At 40.2% G+C, this 17309-nt stretch overlaps 1 protein-coding gene across 1 annotated transcript; it reads left to right on the plus strand.

The window, feature by feature from the left end:
* Positions 1-5032: 5032 nt before the first annotated feature.
* On the plus strand, positions 5033-17091 carry LOC147181422 (ethanolamine-phosphate cytidylyltransferase-like). Its single transcript, XM_086075451.1, has 13 exons — positions 5033-5385; positions 7659-7747; positions 10850-11011; positions 11089-11155; positions 11243-11327; positions 11399-11440; positions 12765-12912; positions 12983-13065; positions 13302-13379; positions 13463-13528; positions 13608-13673; positions 14851-14939; positions 15011-17091. Exons 1-13 carry the CDS (start codon positions 5237-5239, stop codon positions 15099-15101), a joined length of 1215 nt encoding a protein of 404 aa, XP_085931577.1. The 5' UTR covers positions 5033-5236; the 3' UTR covers positions 15102-17091.
* Positions 17092-17309: the final 218 nt, after the last annotated feature.

Genomic DNA, 17309 nt, shown 5'->3' on the forward strand with positions numbered 1-17309 from the left:
CATGTAGAGTTACAATCAGTTCCTCTCAAGAATTTGCACACCTCGTCTCATGCTGGTCAAGCGAGGTGTTGATTGCCGTCTATTGAGTGGGGAAACTAACAATAACAATACACAAGTGTGTATCGGATGTAGCCCGCTGTTGATGTCGATGCGTCTATTACTGTGGTCGTGTTGTGAAGTCCACCTTTTTACGTGTGCGTGTGTCAAGTATTTTCAAACTGTGTTCAGAGTGTCACCGCAATTGTCTATACAGATGCTGCCTCGCTTTATCTCTCTCACATAAACTCACCCCCCCCCACACACACACACACAGTGTGTGTGTATATAGATATATTGCATATATACTCAACAGACACAGAATTAGGTACACCTGCAAAAGCCAAACAAGCTGTATGGTGGGTGAAATCTAAGGTCAGTGGAAAAATTGTGCAGCTATTACCTGGAGGATGAAGTTGTAATTAAGGATAAGAATTAGAACAAACAATTCCAATCCAAAAAAGTGTTTGTTTTTCTTGTAATATTCCGGCGTCCTTTTAAAAAACAAATACAATTTTAATCTTTTATCAAGTTAAGGCTTTTTCATTGTAATATTCCCCCACAAATTATTTTTTTAAAACCCTTTTTTTTTTTTTATTATTTGACTTTTTTTCATATGACATTTTTGTTATTTTCAGTTTTTTTTTTTTCTATTTTCCACCAAACCCCACCCCCTTTAGCAATTTCCTTATTCAATGGCTTTCCCCCCTCTAAACTCATATAATAAAATAAAAAAATGTATTTGTTTATTTTACACAAAAATTCAGTATTTTTTTTGTATGGAGGAAGAAAACTATATTTCCTGAAATGTTATTGCTTTTGACGGGAATTTTGATGACATTTTGACATCTTTTTGGATACAGTATTGAACTATGTAGGTGTACCTAATGAAGCGACCATGAGGGTGTATGCAGGTGAACAGTATGTAGCCACAGTCCGTGTTGGTAATGCGGGGTGAGGGGTGAAAAAAGTGACCCTTAATATGCAACTCAGTGGAAAGGTGTGAATGGAGTCTTAAATCAATATTGTTGACGTGACCATATTGTGTTGTAATAACGGCTGTTTTTTTGTGCTCCTCCCCCCTTTCCCTGTGTTATTTATGTGGTTGCCCTCAAATTTGGCATCCTGAGTGCACTAAAGTGATGCCAAGGTCCAAGAGCTACCTAACCATCTGCAGTGTAGTGTTTGTTTTAATTATTAGCAGTAATAGTACAGTGGTGCCTTGAGATAGAAGTTTAATTTGTTCCGTGACCACGCTTGCATTTTAAAACGCTTTGTATCTGAAATCATTTTAACCCCCATTAAATAAATGGACTTGCAGTTAATCCTTCCCCCAAAAAATACAGTGTTTACGCATTAGTAATATTTAAGGAAAAAAAACTATTATTGTCAAGGGGGGAAAACTTCTGAAGAAAAAAAAATTGCAACAGTAACGGCTAAGAAGTGTGTAATTTTACGTTAAAAGATCGTAAAAGGAAGATAACAAAATATTGAATGCCGTAATTTAACAAGAAGAAAAAATCAAGTTTAAGGAAGAAAAAAAGTATGGCTACGATAAAAGGAAAAAAAAATTAATTTAAGTGAAAGAGTAATTTAACATGATACTAAGAATAACGTTGTAATGTTATGAGAGAGAAAAATTTGCACACAAAAAAAGCTGTGATTTTAAAGAAAATTATAATTTACAAAAAAATTACAAGAAAAAAGTTTGTGGTGGGAAAAAAAATCCTGTTCCAATAAAGGCAAAAAAAAGTAATTTTATTTGAAAAGGGATCAAAAATGTGTTTTCTCCTAATCAACTATTTCACTGAAAAGTAAAGACGTGTGAAAGCACTTGGTAAGAACATGTTTCTCCACATAACCTGCAAACATGGAAAATGCAGCCCTATCCACTGGCTCATTACCGCCACCAACTGATTTTGTCTTTCCACTGCAAGGAAAACAATGTGATTCGATAGTGGCCGGTATGTTGCAAAGTTTGCTGACGCCAAATCAAGGCGCTCTTATCTCAAGGCACCATACCGCTAGTATTATTTCATGCCGTCGTTTTTCTGGTCCACAGCTGGTGCTTTCTAATTATAAACGTAAACCTAAAGAAACATTTAATTACCAAGAGTTATTAAAAATTTATCGCAAAAAGAGTTGAACTTCAACGTTAAATAAATATAACTGAACTGTACTAAGCCGCTATTCTTTCTCATACCACTAGATGGAGCCACACTTTGAGAGTCACTGCAATAGACTGTCGAAAATGTCTGAAGGGCCACTTGCAATATCTTTTTGTCATTATTGTGTATTTTTGTGCATTTGTTCGTGTTTTGTGCATTTGTATAAGCGAGATTCCTGTGCTGCTACACCACGTCAGTAACACCTGCCACAATATTTTCTATTTTTGTTTCATGTTGCAAAAAAATTTTGTACGGTCTAATAAGCTTTTATTTTAATTTTGCAGTTTAAAAAAATGGTTATAATAATTGGAGAGAATAAATAGCACATGTGCTTCTTTTTTTGTAAACTTTGTACACAATCGACTGTGCAATTATGTATTTTCTCCATGCCGCCCCTGTGTTTTGAAGCTTAAAAAAAGTGAGTAATACAAATGTGACAAGTATTTTTTTTTCTGTATGGGTTGTAATAAAATGCAGCAGTACTTTGTATGAGAACAGTGAATTGTAACTATTTATAAATTAAATTATTATTGTACCATTTTGCAATCTGTAGATAAGTCCCGTATGTATTGATATATACAATGTGGATTTAAATGTGAGGTGTCTTAAGTTATTGATGTATATATTGTATGTTTGTTGATACAGCTTCCTTTATTTTCTATAAGATCAATAAAATGTTTGAGGAAAAAATAATTTCACTGTGTTGCATGTCATACTTGATGACCCACTTGGATTGCGGTCAGGCGGATTTTTAGGATGGCGGCATCATTTTCCATGGCATCATTTTTTTCCCTTCTCCCTTCCATGATCCAAAAAAAGCCGCCGGGCGACCCACTTCGGCTAACCTCCGTGGACGTGTTTCTGGCGATGAAAATGCGAGAGTCATGAAGGATGTCTAGGTGTGCTTGTCCTAGATTAGGTGCGTGGCGAGTTAGTCATCTGTGCGCATCCCCATGGGGCTGGGACAAGCATGCCCCACCCCCACCACCCCTCCGTGGGTGTAGTCTGAATCTTGACTTGCTAAATCATCCATAGAGATAGATGGTAGATGATAAGAAATGGTCCTGGATGACCAGTACCAGAAAAAGAGGGTACTGACTCCCCTTTGCCCCCTCCTCGAGAAGGGACAGCTGGACTGTGAGAAGTTGATTGATGCGATAGACTGGGTTAAGGTGAGAGCTGCGGGCCATGTAGGACCACATCGTTCATATTCACCCACTTCCTGCCACCAGGTGTCTGCCTGGCCCACTTCTCGAGGGCCCCCTCCAGAACCCCTTGTCCCCACGGCACCATTCATCCTGACAAGGCGCACATATTCATTTAGCTCGTAACTTAGCACGGCATGCTAAGACAGATTCAAAGGGCAATAGTTATGATGGTTTAAAACTGTGGTGGTTTAGGCTGGCACAAGATGATGTCGCAGACTAAAATAAATAAAATTATCCTATAAGGCGAGGGATGTCAAATATATTGCTTCAGCAAATCTGTTGCCGTCATAACTCCCTTGGTTAACCTTCCTCCATTTCAATGCTGTTCTAAAAATTTTTTATAGATAGACAGTCTGTCTACTGCATGCTGATTTTCCAGATTTCATTAGCAATATACTTTGGCTAGCTTAGCATCAGCAATAAGTCTTGCTCTCGCTAGCAAGCCAAGCCGACCGACTAAACAGAAGTTGAAAAAATTTACGAGCATATTTTGACAAGGTAAGACCAAGAGAGTAGCCTACACGTTTGATTCTGAAATATAAGGAGTACAGGCATGGACAATTCAGATCATTGAGTATTTCTGATATTTCCGCAATGGTTTAAACAAACATTGTATTGCTTTTGCCTGTGACTTGCAAACAAAGTCACAGAAATGACCTAAACAATATGCCTAAAAGTTGTTGTGCGGTTGGATGTTTCAAGTTAACATGATGGAAACTAAACTGTCATTTCATGTTTTCCCATGGACCTAAAAGCAGTGAAAGAATGGGACCGGGTGGTTCGAAATGGGGACTAACCAAGACCCCAATGCTTTGTAGTGAGGATTTCCCAAGCGGTAAGAATCGTTTTTGAGTGTGATAAAATGTATTATTTTGGTTTCTTCATATTTTAGATGTTAGCCAGCTTGCATCATCTATAAAGCCCCATCTGCTCTCCTCAGAGTGACGTTTACCCGTTTTTCTAAGAAAAACTAAGTATAGTAATATAGTAAAATAGTCGTAAATGTGTGAAATGATTTGTTATCAATAAAGGTTCGGTACGGTGTTCACTTCAAACAGCGCTTCTCACTGAGCGCCTTACAAGACATCTTAATGGATCTTTGCCGCCTTCTACTGGCATTAAAGTGTAACTCCTACGGTCCAAGTTCCCACTCCCCCCCTTCCTTCATGTTATGGTTTCAAGTTATTATATTTTATCCGTTCTATTTTTGAGTGTATTGACATAATTATTACTGTTTTGTTATTGTACTATATAACTACATATTACTGTTTACTCACAATATTGAAGGGCCCTTGGTTTAGCTCCACTGTTTGGCATTATCCAATTTATGAAATTATATATACATTTAGATATTGATATTGTTAACATATTAATTTTAATTACTTTTAAAAATGGTTCAAATCGAAGCTAAAATGTCCGTTGCACGTGCCCAAAAGGTAGCCAGGGTAAAATAGCCGGTCATGTGATCAGCACAGAGCTCGCGTCATTATGTAACACGAGCTCGTCACGTGATTCCCACCGGCATCAAGACTACTTGCTTAAAACCCAGCTTTTCCGGTTATTGCCCTTTCAAAACAAAACAATCACCGTTAGAAATGTAAAATGACATCTTTATAGCTAGTTGGGTATTTCCTGTCCATTTTCTCCCGCGACTTGACTCAAAGCGGGCGTTGGAAAGAGGCGGCGTTGACGCAGCGTAACCGCTCGCCGCTGTTCCACGAGTCCACGATCTGTGTCTACTAGTCCACCGTCACGAGTCACGACCCCCCCACGGCTTCGACCAAACTGGAGGCAGCAGTCGTATAAAGGCCGGGGCTTTCAAGCATGCTCAAAAACGGGCACCACCACCATCACCACCACCGGCTCCCCCCACACCAGGTGAGCAAGGATGCGGTCTCCGGCTCGACACCCGGAGCTCCGGCGGGCAGCCCCGAGAAGAGGAGGCGAAGGGTCCGCGTGTGGTGTGATGGATGGTGAGTATATTTGTCTGTAATATACTAATATTGTCTGGGGGTGAGATAAGTAGTTGGGGTGGTGGGGTCTTGGGGCCTGCTGCAGTTTATCCATTGGGCCACTCTATTAGGTTGTTGCCCATTGTGATAAAGTGAGAGCTGTTCCTAATGATCTGTCCCTCTCCTGGAGATAAATGAGAAATATTAAAATTCAATTATTAGAGACTCCGTATTTACAATGCAAACTACATGACAGTGCCCCCCCCTTGCCTCTTTTTTCCCTTCTCATCCTTATTCGAAAAAAGTTGCTGATTTTGTATTTCTTCTGAATCGCCCTAATATGGTGCCAAAGCAATATCTAATAGAAAAGTAGCACAGTATTACAGTTCTTAGTGGAGCCCGACTGATAGGGAGTCGATATTTGAGAGAAGACAATTCCGATAATCACTTAATCGGCGCGTTTCGGTGGATCAATTGGTATATGAAAATATTGTTGTATAAAATGATACATAATCAATATAGTAACTTTTTTTGTCCCATAAATGAATTACATGCAGATGTAATGTGTTAATATGGAAATCAAACATTTTAAAAGAGCTAATACCAGCTGATTAATGTGAACGGCCGGTTAATCGGCCAGGCCCTAGTTTACCTTTTGTACAGTAGCTATAGTAACAGTCACGTTAATGTATACATTAACAACAAGAGCAATATTTTAAGTCATATCTGGACATTCCAAATGTAAAGTGATGATAACTGCTGCTTAATTAAAACAGACAAATCTGCAAGACATGTAATGTAAATTGTGTTTGTCCTCATTAGGGTGGCGGGTGACATGGAGCCCATCTCGGCTGACTTTGGGTGAGAGGTGGTGTCCACCCTGGACTGGTTGCCAGTCAGTCTTCTGGGTTCTGGGTTTGAATCTCAAATCCCTTCCACATTCCCAAAACTTACATGTTAGGTACACTGAAGACTAAATTGTCCATAGGTGTCAATGTGAGTTTTTTTTTAAATTGCGTTTTATTTTATTTTTTAATCTACATATGTCTTGAGACTGACTGCGACCAGTCCTCTGGCCCAAAGTCAACTGGAATAGGCTCCAGCTCATCAGCAACTCAATGGATATCATCATACTTTTCCTACTGTGGTGCAGCAACAAAAAGGATGTTTTTCATTTTCGGGCCCTGGATTACAACGCTTTTCTCCCCGTAGAATTCCGGTAATGCGCACGCGGCTTTGGACACGGGCTCGGCCCCCCGGAATGTTTCCAAATGTTTGGAATGCCTGAACTCTTATAACCGGCAGGCTGAGAGCGTCAAAGAGTGCCGACGTCAACATGAGCTCTCGGCCCATATGGCGTCATTAAGCCGCGTTGTTGGAATCTCTGTCAGCAGCATTCCAAGGAGAGCGCAGCACAATCACACTATGTGTTGTCGCTGTTGTGGATGCTTCAACCCCCCCAACACCACCTTGCTTCACTCTGATTGGTCAGCTGTGTCACTGAAGCATCAGCAAGGATGGGTAAAGTCCGCCTCCACGTTGTCATCTGTTGAGGCCGACCGAAAACCATACCATGAATTGTTTGCTATTGTGCTGATGAAATCTAGGCAACTTTCAACTATTACCTCCACCAAGGAGGATTGGTTATGTCAATGTTTGATACGTCAACCAGAATTTTAAAGAAGTTATAAATTAGGTATCCATTGTATTTTGGTATGAGAATCCACACGTTGATTTTATAAAAAAAAAAAAAAAGAAATGACGTTAAAAATCACTTCATTTAAAAAAAAAACTAAAAAGCTAATTTTACAATGTATTTTAGAATGGTCTAAACTTTCATAAAATCAATCATGACTGCTTTTACAAACTTATATAAAAGAAAATCAGAAAGCAAAACCTATTTGAATGGGTAAAAAAAAATTATACCAAATTTGTTTTAATGGTCAACCTTATCAAAACGACAAACATCAATAAGTCAATACTGTATAAGCGAGTTTATTCAAATTTGGTGTATCAAATTTAATATACCGTATACAGTATAAAAAAATTAATATTATGGGAAATATATGTAAGTGTACATATTCACGCAATGTAAAGTCAAAGTAATAGGAAACAATGTAAAGTGAATATTATTCAATATATTCTGGTAGATGTATCAGAAAAACCTTTACATTTGAACCGGCCTGTGTAGACGCCTAAAATTGCACATAAACCCTGACAGTGGTATCAAAGCACATTCCACATGAGGAAACTCCCTTATGATTCTTTTCTGTCTGTTTTATGTTGTCTTTCAGCTATGATATGGTCCACTACGGTCATTCCAACCAGCTGCGGCAGGCCAAGGCCATGGGAGATTACCTCATTGTGGGCGTGCACACAGACAGTAAGGCTCAGTTATCACCTTTTTTTTTTATTCATATTTTAAGATTATAATATGCCAACCTGTTGTGGTTTAGCCGTGAGGGACGGGCGTTTGTCCATTAGGAGGTTTATGCAGTAACCTAACCAAAAGTTGGTGAGGGGTAAAGAAGAACCACTTCATTTACTTAAAACAAATTTTGTTTTGTGAGAAAAGACGTTTGGTAGTTAGGTTTACTGGGGGGGAAAACGCACAAAAAGGTTTTCAACAAGTCTTGGTTGAAAGAAGGCTGCCCTCTCCCTTCCCTGGGAGAAATGCACACGTCCCACTGTGTAAAGAAAGCAAACATTGTTAAGGACGCTACCCACCCTTTCTGTCCCCCTTTGAACTCGATTCAGCGAAAGAAAAGACAAATAAATCCATTGAGAGACAATTTCTACCCAATTACAATAAAGACATTGAACAAAGCCATGCTCTAATGTAAACTCACTAATTCTGTTCCTGCGCCGCACTATTTCAAGGCTGTGTGGAAATTGATTTGGATTTGATTTCATCAAAGATGAATGTGTGGTTTTGTGTCTATTAGAAATTCCCGCTAACCATAAACATTGAATTGAAGTAAGAAGTGACAGTCAGTAATAAACTACATGAAAATAAAAGCAGTCCGTCTAAAAATAAAAACAAAACAAAGCATCGTACAAGCAACAACCGAGAGATACCGGTAAACAATAACTCTTTGACTGCCAGACGTTTTCAGAAAAGGGATGCCGTCAGTGCCAGCCGATTTAAGCATTTTGACTGATCTTTCAAGGTGCACAGAAAATGTTCTGTTTGGACTATGGAAACACACGTACTACCAAATGAAAGATTGGACTTTCATCTTTCATCAGAAATATGAAATAAAATTTGTTTTACCTTATTCCGTTCTTTAGTAATCAACAATAGAAAATGGCTAGTTTGACCCAATTTCGCCTGTTTTGGACCAAAATACGGAGAAATCAAGCTTTTAGTGAAACGATATTATTTCATGCATTCTAGTGAATTTTACACTTCTTTTTGTCCATGAATGATGCCACAAACACCTAAATAGTGCTTTACTTCTATAAAACACTACCACCAAGAATGAAAAAGTGTTTTTTGATAGCAAAATACGTTTATTTACATTCAACAGTGTAACAATTTGACAACAATTTGGCAAACTATTTACAAATGTGTGCAACTGTGGTGCTATTTACAAATATGTGGATGTTTCAACGACAGTTTTTCTTTTTGTAACACTCTCCTGCGTGCAAGAAGACGCAACAGCATTTGCACAACAGATTGCCTCTTCGTGTGCTCCACTTTCTTGCAGGCCGTTTTTTCCGGGGAATAGCAAGTATATACTGCAGTGTGTGTTGCCATCAAGTCTAATATCAGGATCATGCTACGGTTTCGTTACGTCTCGCTTCCTCGTGTCCTTCAGTTGCTACACCGGGTTGTAAGAGATGTTTTGATCCATTTTATCCACTCCATTCATGGTGGCATCGTAGTCCAGAAACAGTGTCTTCTCCGTGATCAGACTGTACCCGCTCCTCCGATGAATATGCATTGGACTCGGGGTACTCTTCATTGTCCGACAAAATGTCCGCATGTGAAAGCTCCGGCGTTAGCAGCGGTAGCCGCGCTAGCCGGTGAGGCTTACTACGTGATCATAACAGTCGCGTCAAGGCTTCCAACTGTGGCGTCAACCTCAGGATTCACCATCATCATCAATCTGCATTGGTCGATGCCAACTCTCCATCGCCCGATAGAATGTCCGATTGTGTAGAAGTACCCGGTCGGCAATTGTGCGCGTTTTCCGGCCTCAGCAGCGCTAGCCGCGCTTAGCCGGTGAGGCTTACTACGTAATCATAACAGTCGCGTCAAGGCTTCCAACTTTGGCGTCAAGCTCGGAGTCATCATCATCGTCGACATCAATGCGCTTTTTAGTATTGATTGATGCTTTCCGTCTTTGAAAAAAATGCTCAAGCGTGAGCTGCTTGCAACCGGTTGCTTGGTCAAGCCATTGTGGATTGATCAGCCATTGTCTCCTCAACACTCTAGCTCCGCCTCACGTCTTCTACTGACGCCCACGGTGGGCGGCCCATCCAACCTTGTGCAAAGAGAGTCATCGCTGCCCTCTAGGGGCCAAAACGAGTCTTTTACTAATCAGATCTGCCTGATACTTTCAGCACAGCTGCCCAAGGCTTTCCTGCACCCGTTTTCAAAAAAACAAAAAACAAACATAGTCTTTCAACGTCCTCGGCGCCCGTCCCTAGGTTTATGCTAAACGTTTTATAACGTTTATGCTAAACGTTTTATAACGTTTATGGCGGTCAAAGAGATAAAAACAAGCAAGGAACAAGGAGCAGCGTATATAAATAGTCTGCACACCCCTGTTCAAATGCCTTTTTTTTTGTGATATGAAACAATAAGACCAAGCTAAATCATTTTAAGCTCTTTCCATCATCAACTTGATCTACAACCTATACAACTAAATTAGAAAACAAAAATCTATTCAAGAGATATAAAAACAAAAACCTGGCGACAACATTATGTGGTTGCACAAGCGTGCACACCCTTCTTAAAACTGAATGTGGCTGTGTTCAAAAGTAACCAATCACATTCAAACTCATGTTGAATTAGAGTCAGCACACACCCGCCGCCATTTAAAGTACCCCTGATTAACCCTAGTAAAGTTCAGATGTTCTAGCAGGCTTTTCCTGACAGCCGCATTGTAGGCCCAAGCTATGGTGCACAGAGAGCTTTCAAAGGCATCAGAAGGATCTCAACGTTCAAAGGTGTCAGTCAGGTGAAGGGTACAAAAGAATTTCAGAGGCATTAAATATACGCTGGAACAAAGTGAAGACATTTTATCATCAAGTGCGGAAAATATAGCACAATCGTGACATTAGAACTGAACAGTGCATCCCTTCACAATGAATGACAGGATGAGAAGAAAACTGGGAGAGGCATCCAAGAGGCTGTCGGCAACTTTGAAACACAAACTAAAACAATGACGAGAACGTCCCGTTTTAGTTAACAAAGGTAACAGATTTCCACAAAATTTGCCACTATCATTTTTTCCCCATTGGTTGATTTTCCCAGGTGAGATCTCGAAGCACAAGGGCCCGCCGGTTTTCACTCAGGAAGAGCGCTACAAGATGGTGCGGGCCATCAAATGGGTGGACGAGGTGGTGGAGGGAGCGCCCTACGTCACCGCCTTGGAGACCCTCGACAAGTACAATTGCGACTTCTGCGTGCACGGCGGTACGCGTCCGTCTCACTTGGTGTCTCGAAACGGCAACAAAAAATTCCAAAGCGTCATTTGCCGTCTGGTCTTGCAGACGATTTAACGCTGACAGTGGACGGCAAGGACACGTACGAGGAAGTCAAAGAGTCGGGACGCTACAGGTACGACTCGCTTCTCTTCAATTGATCAACAGTTTGCAACTGAAATAAACAAGGATTATTTCCATTTGGTCACATGGCTTCTTCCAGAGAATGCAAGAGAACACAGGGAGTTTCAACCACTGACCTGGTCGGCAGGATGCTCCTCATGACTAAAGCACATCACAGCAACATAGTGAGTCCTTTTCTCATTGACGCCATTCACGTCACAGTGCGAATTTGACCGTGTCATCTCACCTGGCGCAGGATGCTTCTGACTACCAGCAGCACACAGACAACTTTGGAAAGGTTGGTAGTCGTACCATAATCATCATCATCATCATCATCATCATGTTAGCCAGAAGAGCTTTTCTAAAAAAATCTAATAAAAAAAAGACTTAAAGCTACTGAACGTAGAATATTCCATTTTGAATCGCTACTGCCACCTGCTGACGAAAAATGAAACTGCACATAGCGTTCTTCACATACACACCACGCACATTATGTCACTGACAGGGCGCAAGAAATTCTAACCCGAATCCAGTCTGAAAACTATTGGCCAGAGGCTTGCAGGAGTACCCATTGTGAACAGCTAAGGTGTTCATCTACTATAAATAGTCAAATAAAAAGCTTATTGTAAAGTTATTTTTGTGAAAAAAAGTTCCATATTGCAACTTTAACTTTATAACCAAGGGCTTCTTCCAGGAATGATCAATTCCCCCGCCTGCTCCTATTCCTGTAACAACCATTTGTGGATTTGTGTGGAATTGGTTGTTGATATCAGCTAAGGCCTACAAAAAAGGAATGAAACAGAAATTCAGAACGTTCAGAGAGAAATCATACTACAAAGCAAGTAAATACGTTTACGCCCAATGTCGTATTACGTTTGTTTGGTAGCTAGCCCTCCCAACACACACACACACACACACACACACACACACACACACACACACACCCACACACACACACACACACACACACACACTCACATAACAGTTTGCAAATGCACACTGAGACAATGACATGTCCTGTGGTGTGACCAAGCTAAAACGGATCTGTTAGAAATACAGGCACGGTATTATCACGTGTGGTTGTTTTGCACTACACAAAATAGCCGGCAACATTATGTGGAAATACCGAAGCAGCATCTCAAGATATGAGCCGGGAAGTTAAAGTTGGGTCTTCCAAATGGTCAATGATCTGATTCATACAGTCAGACTGGTTACGAAGTCCCTTAAGGATCAAGTAAATGTATTGGAATGGCCATCACAAAGGCCAGATATCAGTTCTATTGAAAATTTAACTCAGCTTAAATCCAGCATCTGTCAGGAGGAATGCGCCCAAATTCCTGCCAACTATTGTGCACGGATACCCAAAATATGTCACCCAAGTCATACAGTTTAAAGGCAATGGTAGCAAATACTAATGAAATGTATCTATGGTAAACTTCTGACTACAAAGATTTTTTTTTTTTTTTTTTTAAATCGTATCATTATTCTGGCATGTTGCAAAAAGTTTTGGTTTTCCTAATTGACCTAAAACAGGATTTAGTCTGACTTCATGTCAGTGATTAAAACAAACAAGTGTTTCTTTTTTCTGTTTCAGTTTTTTTCAGTTTGTGTTTGGATTACAGGATTCCAATGGTCAGAAGAGCCACAGTCCCTGGACGGGGGTGTCTCAGTTCCTTCAGACTTCCCAGAAGATCATCCAGTTCGCTTCGGGCCAGGAGCCGCAGCCTGGCGACACAATTATCTATGTGGCCGGGGCCTTCGACCTGTTCCGTATCTTTTTCTCTCCGGTTAGAGCTACAATCAATGGCACTTGACCTCTTGTCTCCTTGACACCTGTCAGACATTGGCCACGTGGACTTCGTGCGGGCAGTGCATAAGATGTCAGACAAGCCATACATCATTGTGGGGCTGCACTTTGACCAAGTGAGTGTTTATTACGAGCACTTTGGGTAAAATCCTTATCAATCTTGCTTAACGCCTTTTTGCAATCGTGTTGCTATCTCGCTGTTATGTGAGCTAACCAACCGTTAGCATTTCAGCAACTCTCATTAGAAGTAATAGCTGACTACGTGGCAAGATGTAAAATCCTTGTGGATCTTAGCATAACTTGTCCATAAACGTTCGCCGCATATGAGATGATTCATGCTATTTTTTTTAAGGAAGTGAACCGCTACAAAGGGAAGAACTACCCCATCATGAACGTCCATGAGAGAACTCTAAGCGTCCTGGCTTGCCGGGTACGTTCGCATGATCGCTCGCCACCCTTTCCCGAGTCGTTGCCGCCTTGACCTCATTTAAAAGGCTTTCGTTTTGGTTGCAGTACGTCTCCGAGGTGGTGATCGGCGCACCATTTGCAGTCACCAAAGATTTGCTGGATCATTTGAAAGTAAGCGTGAGAGAGGTCTGCAGTCATCCTTGTTCTTTTAACACCTGAAAAGTAAGCAACTTCACGGCGTCTTCTGCAGGTGGACCTCGTATGCCACGGGAAGACACAAATCTACCCCAACAAGGACGGATCTGACCCATATGCCGTAAGCGTCCGTTTGAATTTTTATGGGTGTTTTGTTGAATATTTCCATTAAAAAAATATTTTAAAAATCTATTCGGCCGCATATTGAATCGATTCGAGAATTGCGCGCTGTAATATCGCTATATATTGCAGAATCTATTTTTTATTAAATATATATATAAATATATTTGCTTTCTTCCTAAATATCAAAATTTTAATTAAAAAAAACAAAAACAAAATGGGATTCTTCATATCTTTTTATTTACATTTATTTACACTTGAGAGTTGAAAATCCAATATACAAAGTGAAAATTAATGATTCAGCTTTTTAAATTAATGAAATGAGTAAACAGATTTATTTATTTATTTTTTGGGAAGACAAAGCAAAAATATGCAGAAATGGATACTACAGTGGCCTTGTGGTAGAGTGTCTGCCCTGAGACTGGGAGGTTGTGGGTTCAATCCCTAGCCGGGTCATACCAACGATTATAAAAATGGGACCCATTGCCACCCTGCTTGACACTCAGCATCACGGGTTGGAATTGGGGGGTTAGATCACCAAATGATTCCCAAGCGCGGCCCCTGCTGACCTGATGGGTCAAATGCAGAGAACAAATTTTGCCCCACTTAGGTGGGTGTGACAATCAGTGGTACTTTAACTTTAACATATTTGGATTATTACTGCAAAAAACATTTTTAATGCATTATTCAGATTTTTAAAAATAGTAAAGCAGAACACAATTGAAAACGAGAAGAAAATGAACATCAGATTTGATTTTAATTAAAAGAACCGAGATCCAAAAATAAGATAAAAAAAAAAAAAACTCACAATCGAGATGTGTCTGTTGTAGCATCTAATTTTTATTTTATTTAAAAAAAAATAATTTTGAGCTCAGTATTGTTCATTCGGTAATCCTACCGATTCGACATCTGGCATAGCACAGCGTAGCATCTAATTTCTAACATTTACTTGTACATGTAACAGAGCTTTCAAAACAAACAAAGAAACTTGTACAATGAGGCGCATGCTGCTTCACCAAGTCTGAAGACTATCATCTAATCATCGCATCACATGTAACAGCTGGTATCTTTCTGCATAATTTTTTATTTTATTTTTTACATGAAATTTCTCTTTCAACAATGATGCTACCCCCCCCCCCCCCCCCCCCACACACACACACTCCCTCTTTCAATTCCAGGTGCCCAGAAAGCAAGGAATCCTGCGCAATGTTGACAGCGGGAACAGCCTCACCACGGACGCCATTGTGCAGAGGATAACCAAAAACAGGTAATCTACCAGCTGCCCTTCACATATAAAGATGAAAACATGACCGTTTTTTTTTCATTTTGGGGATTCAGGTTGCTTTTTCAAGACCGGAACCAGAGGAAAGAGACGACAGAGATTGCCGTGATTCAGGCCATGCAGCGACACCAAGTAGCGGACCAGTGACAGAACGCTGTCCTTGTGCTGCTGGACACTCAATGAACCCAAAAGCTATTTATCCTAGCACACCATGGTGGCCATGTTTTCATCCGGGAAACCTGTGTTCGGTTTGTCTTGTCTGTATGGACAAGCAAAACAAATGTCATATATATATTATTTTTTTTCCTGAAAAGCTTTCGCGTGGATCCAGGAGCCACATACCTCTGCTGGATGTGGGTCTTTTAACACCCAGACTTTTTGTCACGCTGCTGAGGGATGATGGTGTTGAACTACATATGAAAGCTTTCAACACCGACATTCTTAAGGCCTAGATACACCAATCCGACGTCGGGAGTCGGACGGCATTGGGCCGTCTGATCAGTGTGTGCATTGCTGTCGTGAAATCTGGTCGAGTTGGAATACGTCGGAGGGGCGTTTCCAGAATATTCGACATGTTGAATCGGGCGTCGGGGGCATTTGATCACTGTGATTGGCTGTTAGCTAGCGAATCAGCGCATGGGGCAAGAAGAGGAGGTGACGGACGCGGATAAACAGTACTCCACTCAACTTTATGGTTTTTCAGAACAGCACACGTGAATATTGAAGTCCCCCAATGACTTCCAAATCGACACTTTTGGTCACACTCGCGGGGAATGTTAGCGTTGAAATACCCTCACTTGAGCAGTGGTAGCTTTTAACACACACTTTTGGTCGCACACAAAGCCACCTCCATTTAGCCGGTGAAAGGCTTCAACAATTACACTTTTCGTCACACCCATGGAGGATGTGGGAGTTGAAACACCCACACTTTGGTGACACTTGTGGGGGATGTTGGTGTTGAAATACCCTTAGTGACCAGTGGAAGGTTCCATCACCCACACTTTTGGTCACACCCAAAAGACCTACAATTTAGCCGGTGAAAAGTTTCAATACCCACATTTTTCGTCACACCTGTTGGGGATGTGGTTGTTGTAAAACACACACTTGGTAGAATGTTTCAACACCCACACTTTTTTATCACCCTCTGAGCTAATGTGGGAATTTCAACACCCAAACATTTTCCGATTCCACAGGTTTTCCCTGGTGAAATGTTTCCACACCAGCACTTTTCATCACACTTGTGGGAAATGTGGGCGTGCAAACATCAACACTGATGAAAGGTTTCAACATCAGATTCTACACAGTCTCTCGATCCTGGGCGCATGTACATCTTTGGACACCCACACTTTCACAACTTCTAAGGTTTCCCCCTCATTTTTTTGTCACACTTTGTGGGGGACGTGGGTTTTTCATCATCCTCACTTTTCCCGCTGTCATTTCACAAGTGGAAACTTATTCTTGAAATTGAGTGACTACTGAAATACAATGTTTATTGGGATTTTTTTTTTCTAACACTTTGGTATAGGTAAACATTCTCAGGTCAAATTGACGCAGGAACATCATCGCTGCTAGTGAGAAAGTAACATAACAGGAGTGTTCATCATTTGGGAGTGAATACTATATTTTTGGTCATATATTTGAACTCTCCACCTCTTGATGATTAATGTGTGTATAAATGTACAGTGAGCAGCTGCAACATTATGACGACTCAATGAGATCCAATATTAGCATGACACTGACACTCATAATAATCATTGAAAAACATCAACGACAGTCAAATACATTTTTAATAAAACAATTATATTTAAAAGACGTATAGAATATACTGAAATTATATAATCAATACAAATAAGTTTAAAAAAAATCACATAATATACACATTCACACATTACAAGCTCAATGTTCAGCATAACGCAAAATTACATTGAGTTGAGTGTTCATAATGTTGTGGCCGGCCAGTGCATGTACATATACAGTATTTATTTAAATGGTTCATGTGTATTTATTATTAATAATAATATAACGCCTGTATGTCAGTTTGGGACGTATAGGCCATAACATGTCATACAAATAATGTGCAAACTGGACTGCAGTAGGCCTATATAATGTATAATAACATGATTTCAAAAAGCAACAACTGGTGTTTATAACTTTGTTAGATGTTGGCGCAAATGAAAGGTTTCTCTTTTATCACTTAGACTTTGCACCTGCAGGTATGTGGATGTTCAAGCACCCACACTTTATTTTTTCATTGTATTTCCTTATTTCACTCTTTATAAAAGAAATGAAAGAGGGACAGAAAAAGTAAAACTTCAGTGATAATCTTTTAAAAAATATTTTTTATTTATTTATGTC

Source organism: Leptonotus elevatus, chromosome 1 (genome assembly GCF_054856555.1).
Source record: "Leptonotus elevatus isolate MCC_2025b chromosome 1, RoL_Lele_1.0, whole genome shotgun sequence".
Taxonomy (NCBI): domain Eukaryota; kingdom Metazoa; phylum Chordata; class Actinopteri; order Syngnathiformes; family Syngnathidae; genus Leptonotus; species Leptonotus elevatus.

What these genes read in the sequence shown, in the direction of transcription:
- LOC147181422 (XM_086075451.1), top strand. Translation starts at nt 5,237, where the DNA reads ATGCTCAAAAACGGGCACCACCACCATCACCACCACCGGCTCCCCCCA. An exon ending in TGTGGGCGTGCACACAGACA is followed by an intron (nt 7,748 to 10,849) that starts GTAAGGCTCAGT and finishes TGATTTTCCCAG; the next exon opens with GTGAGATCTCGAAGCACAAG. An exon ending in AAGCACATCACAGCAACATA is followed by an intron (nt 11,328 to 11,398) that starts GTGAGTCCTTTT and finishes CACCTGGCGCAG; the next exon opens with GATGCTTCTGACTACCAGCA.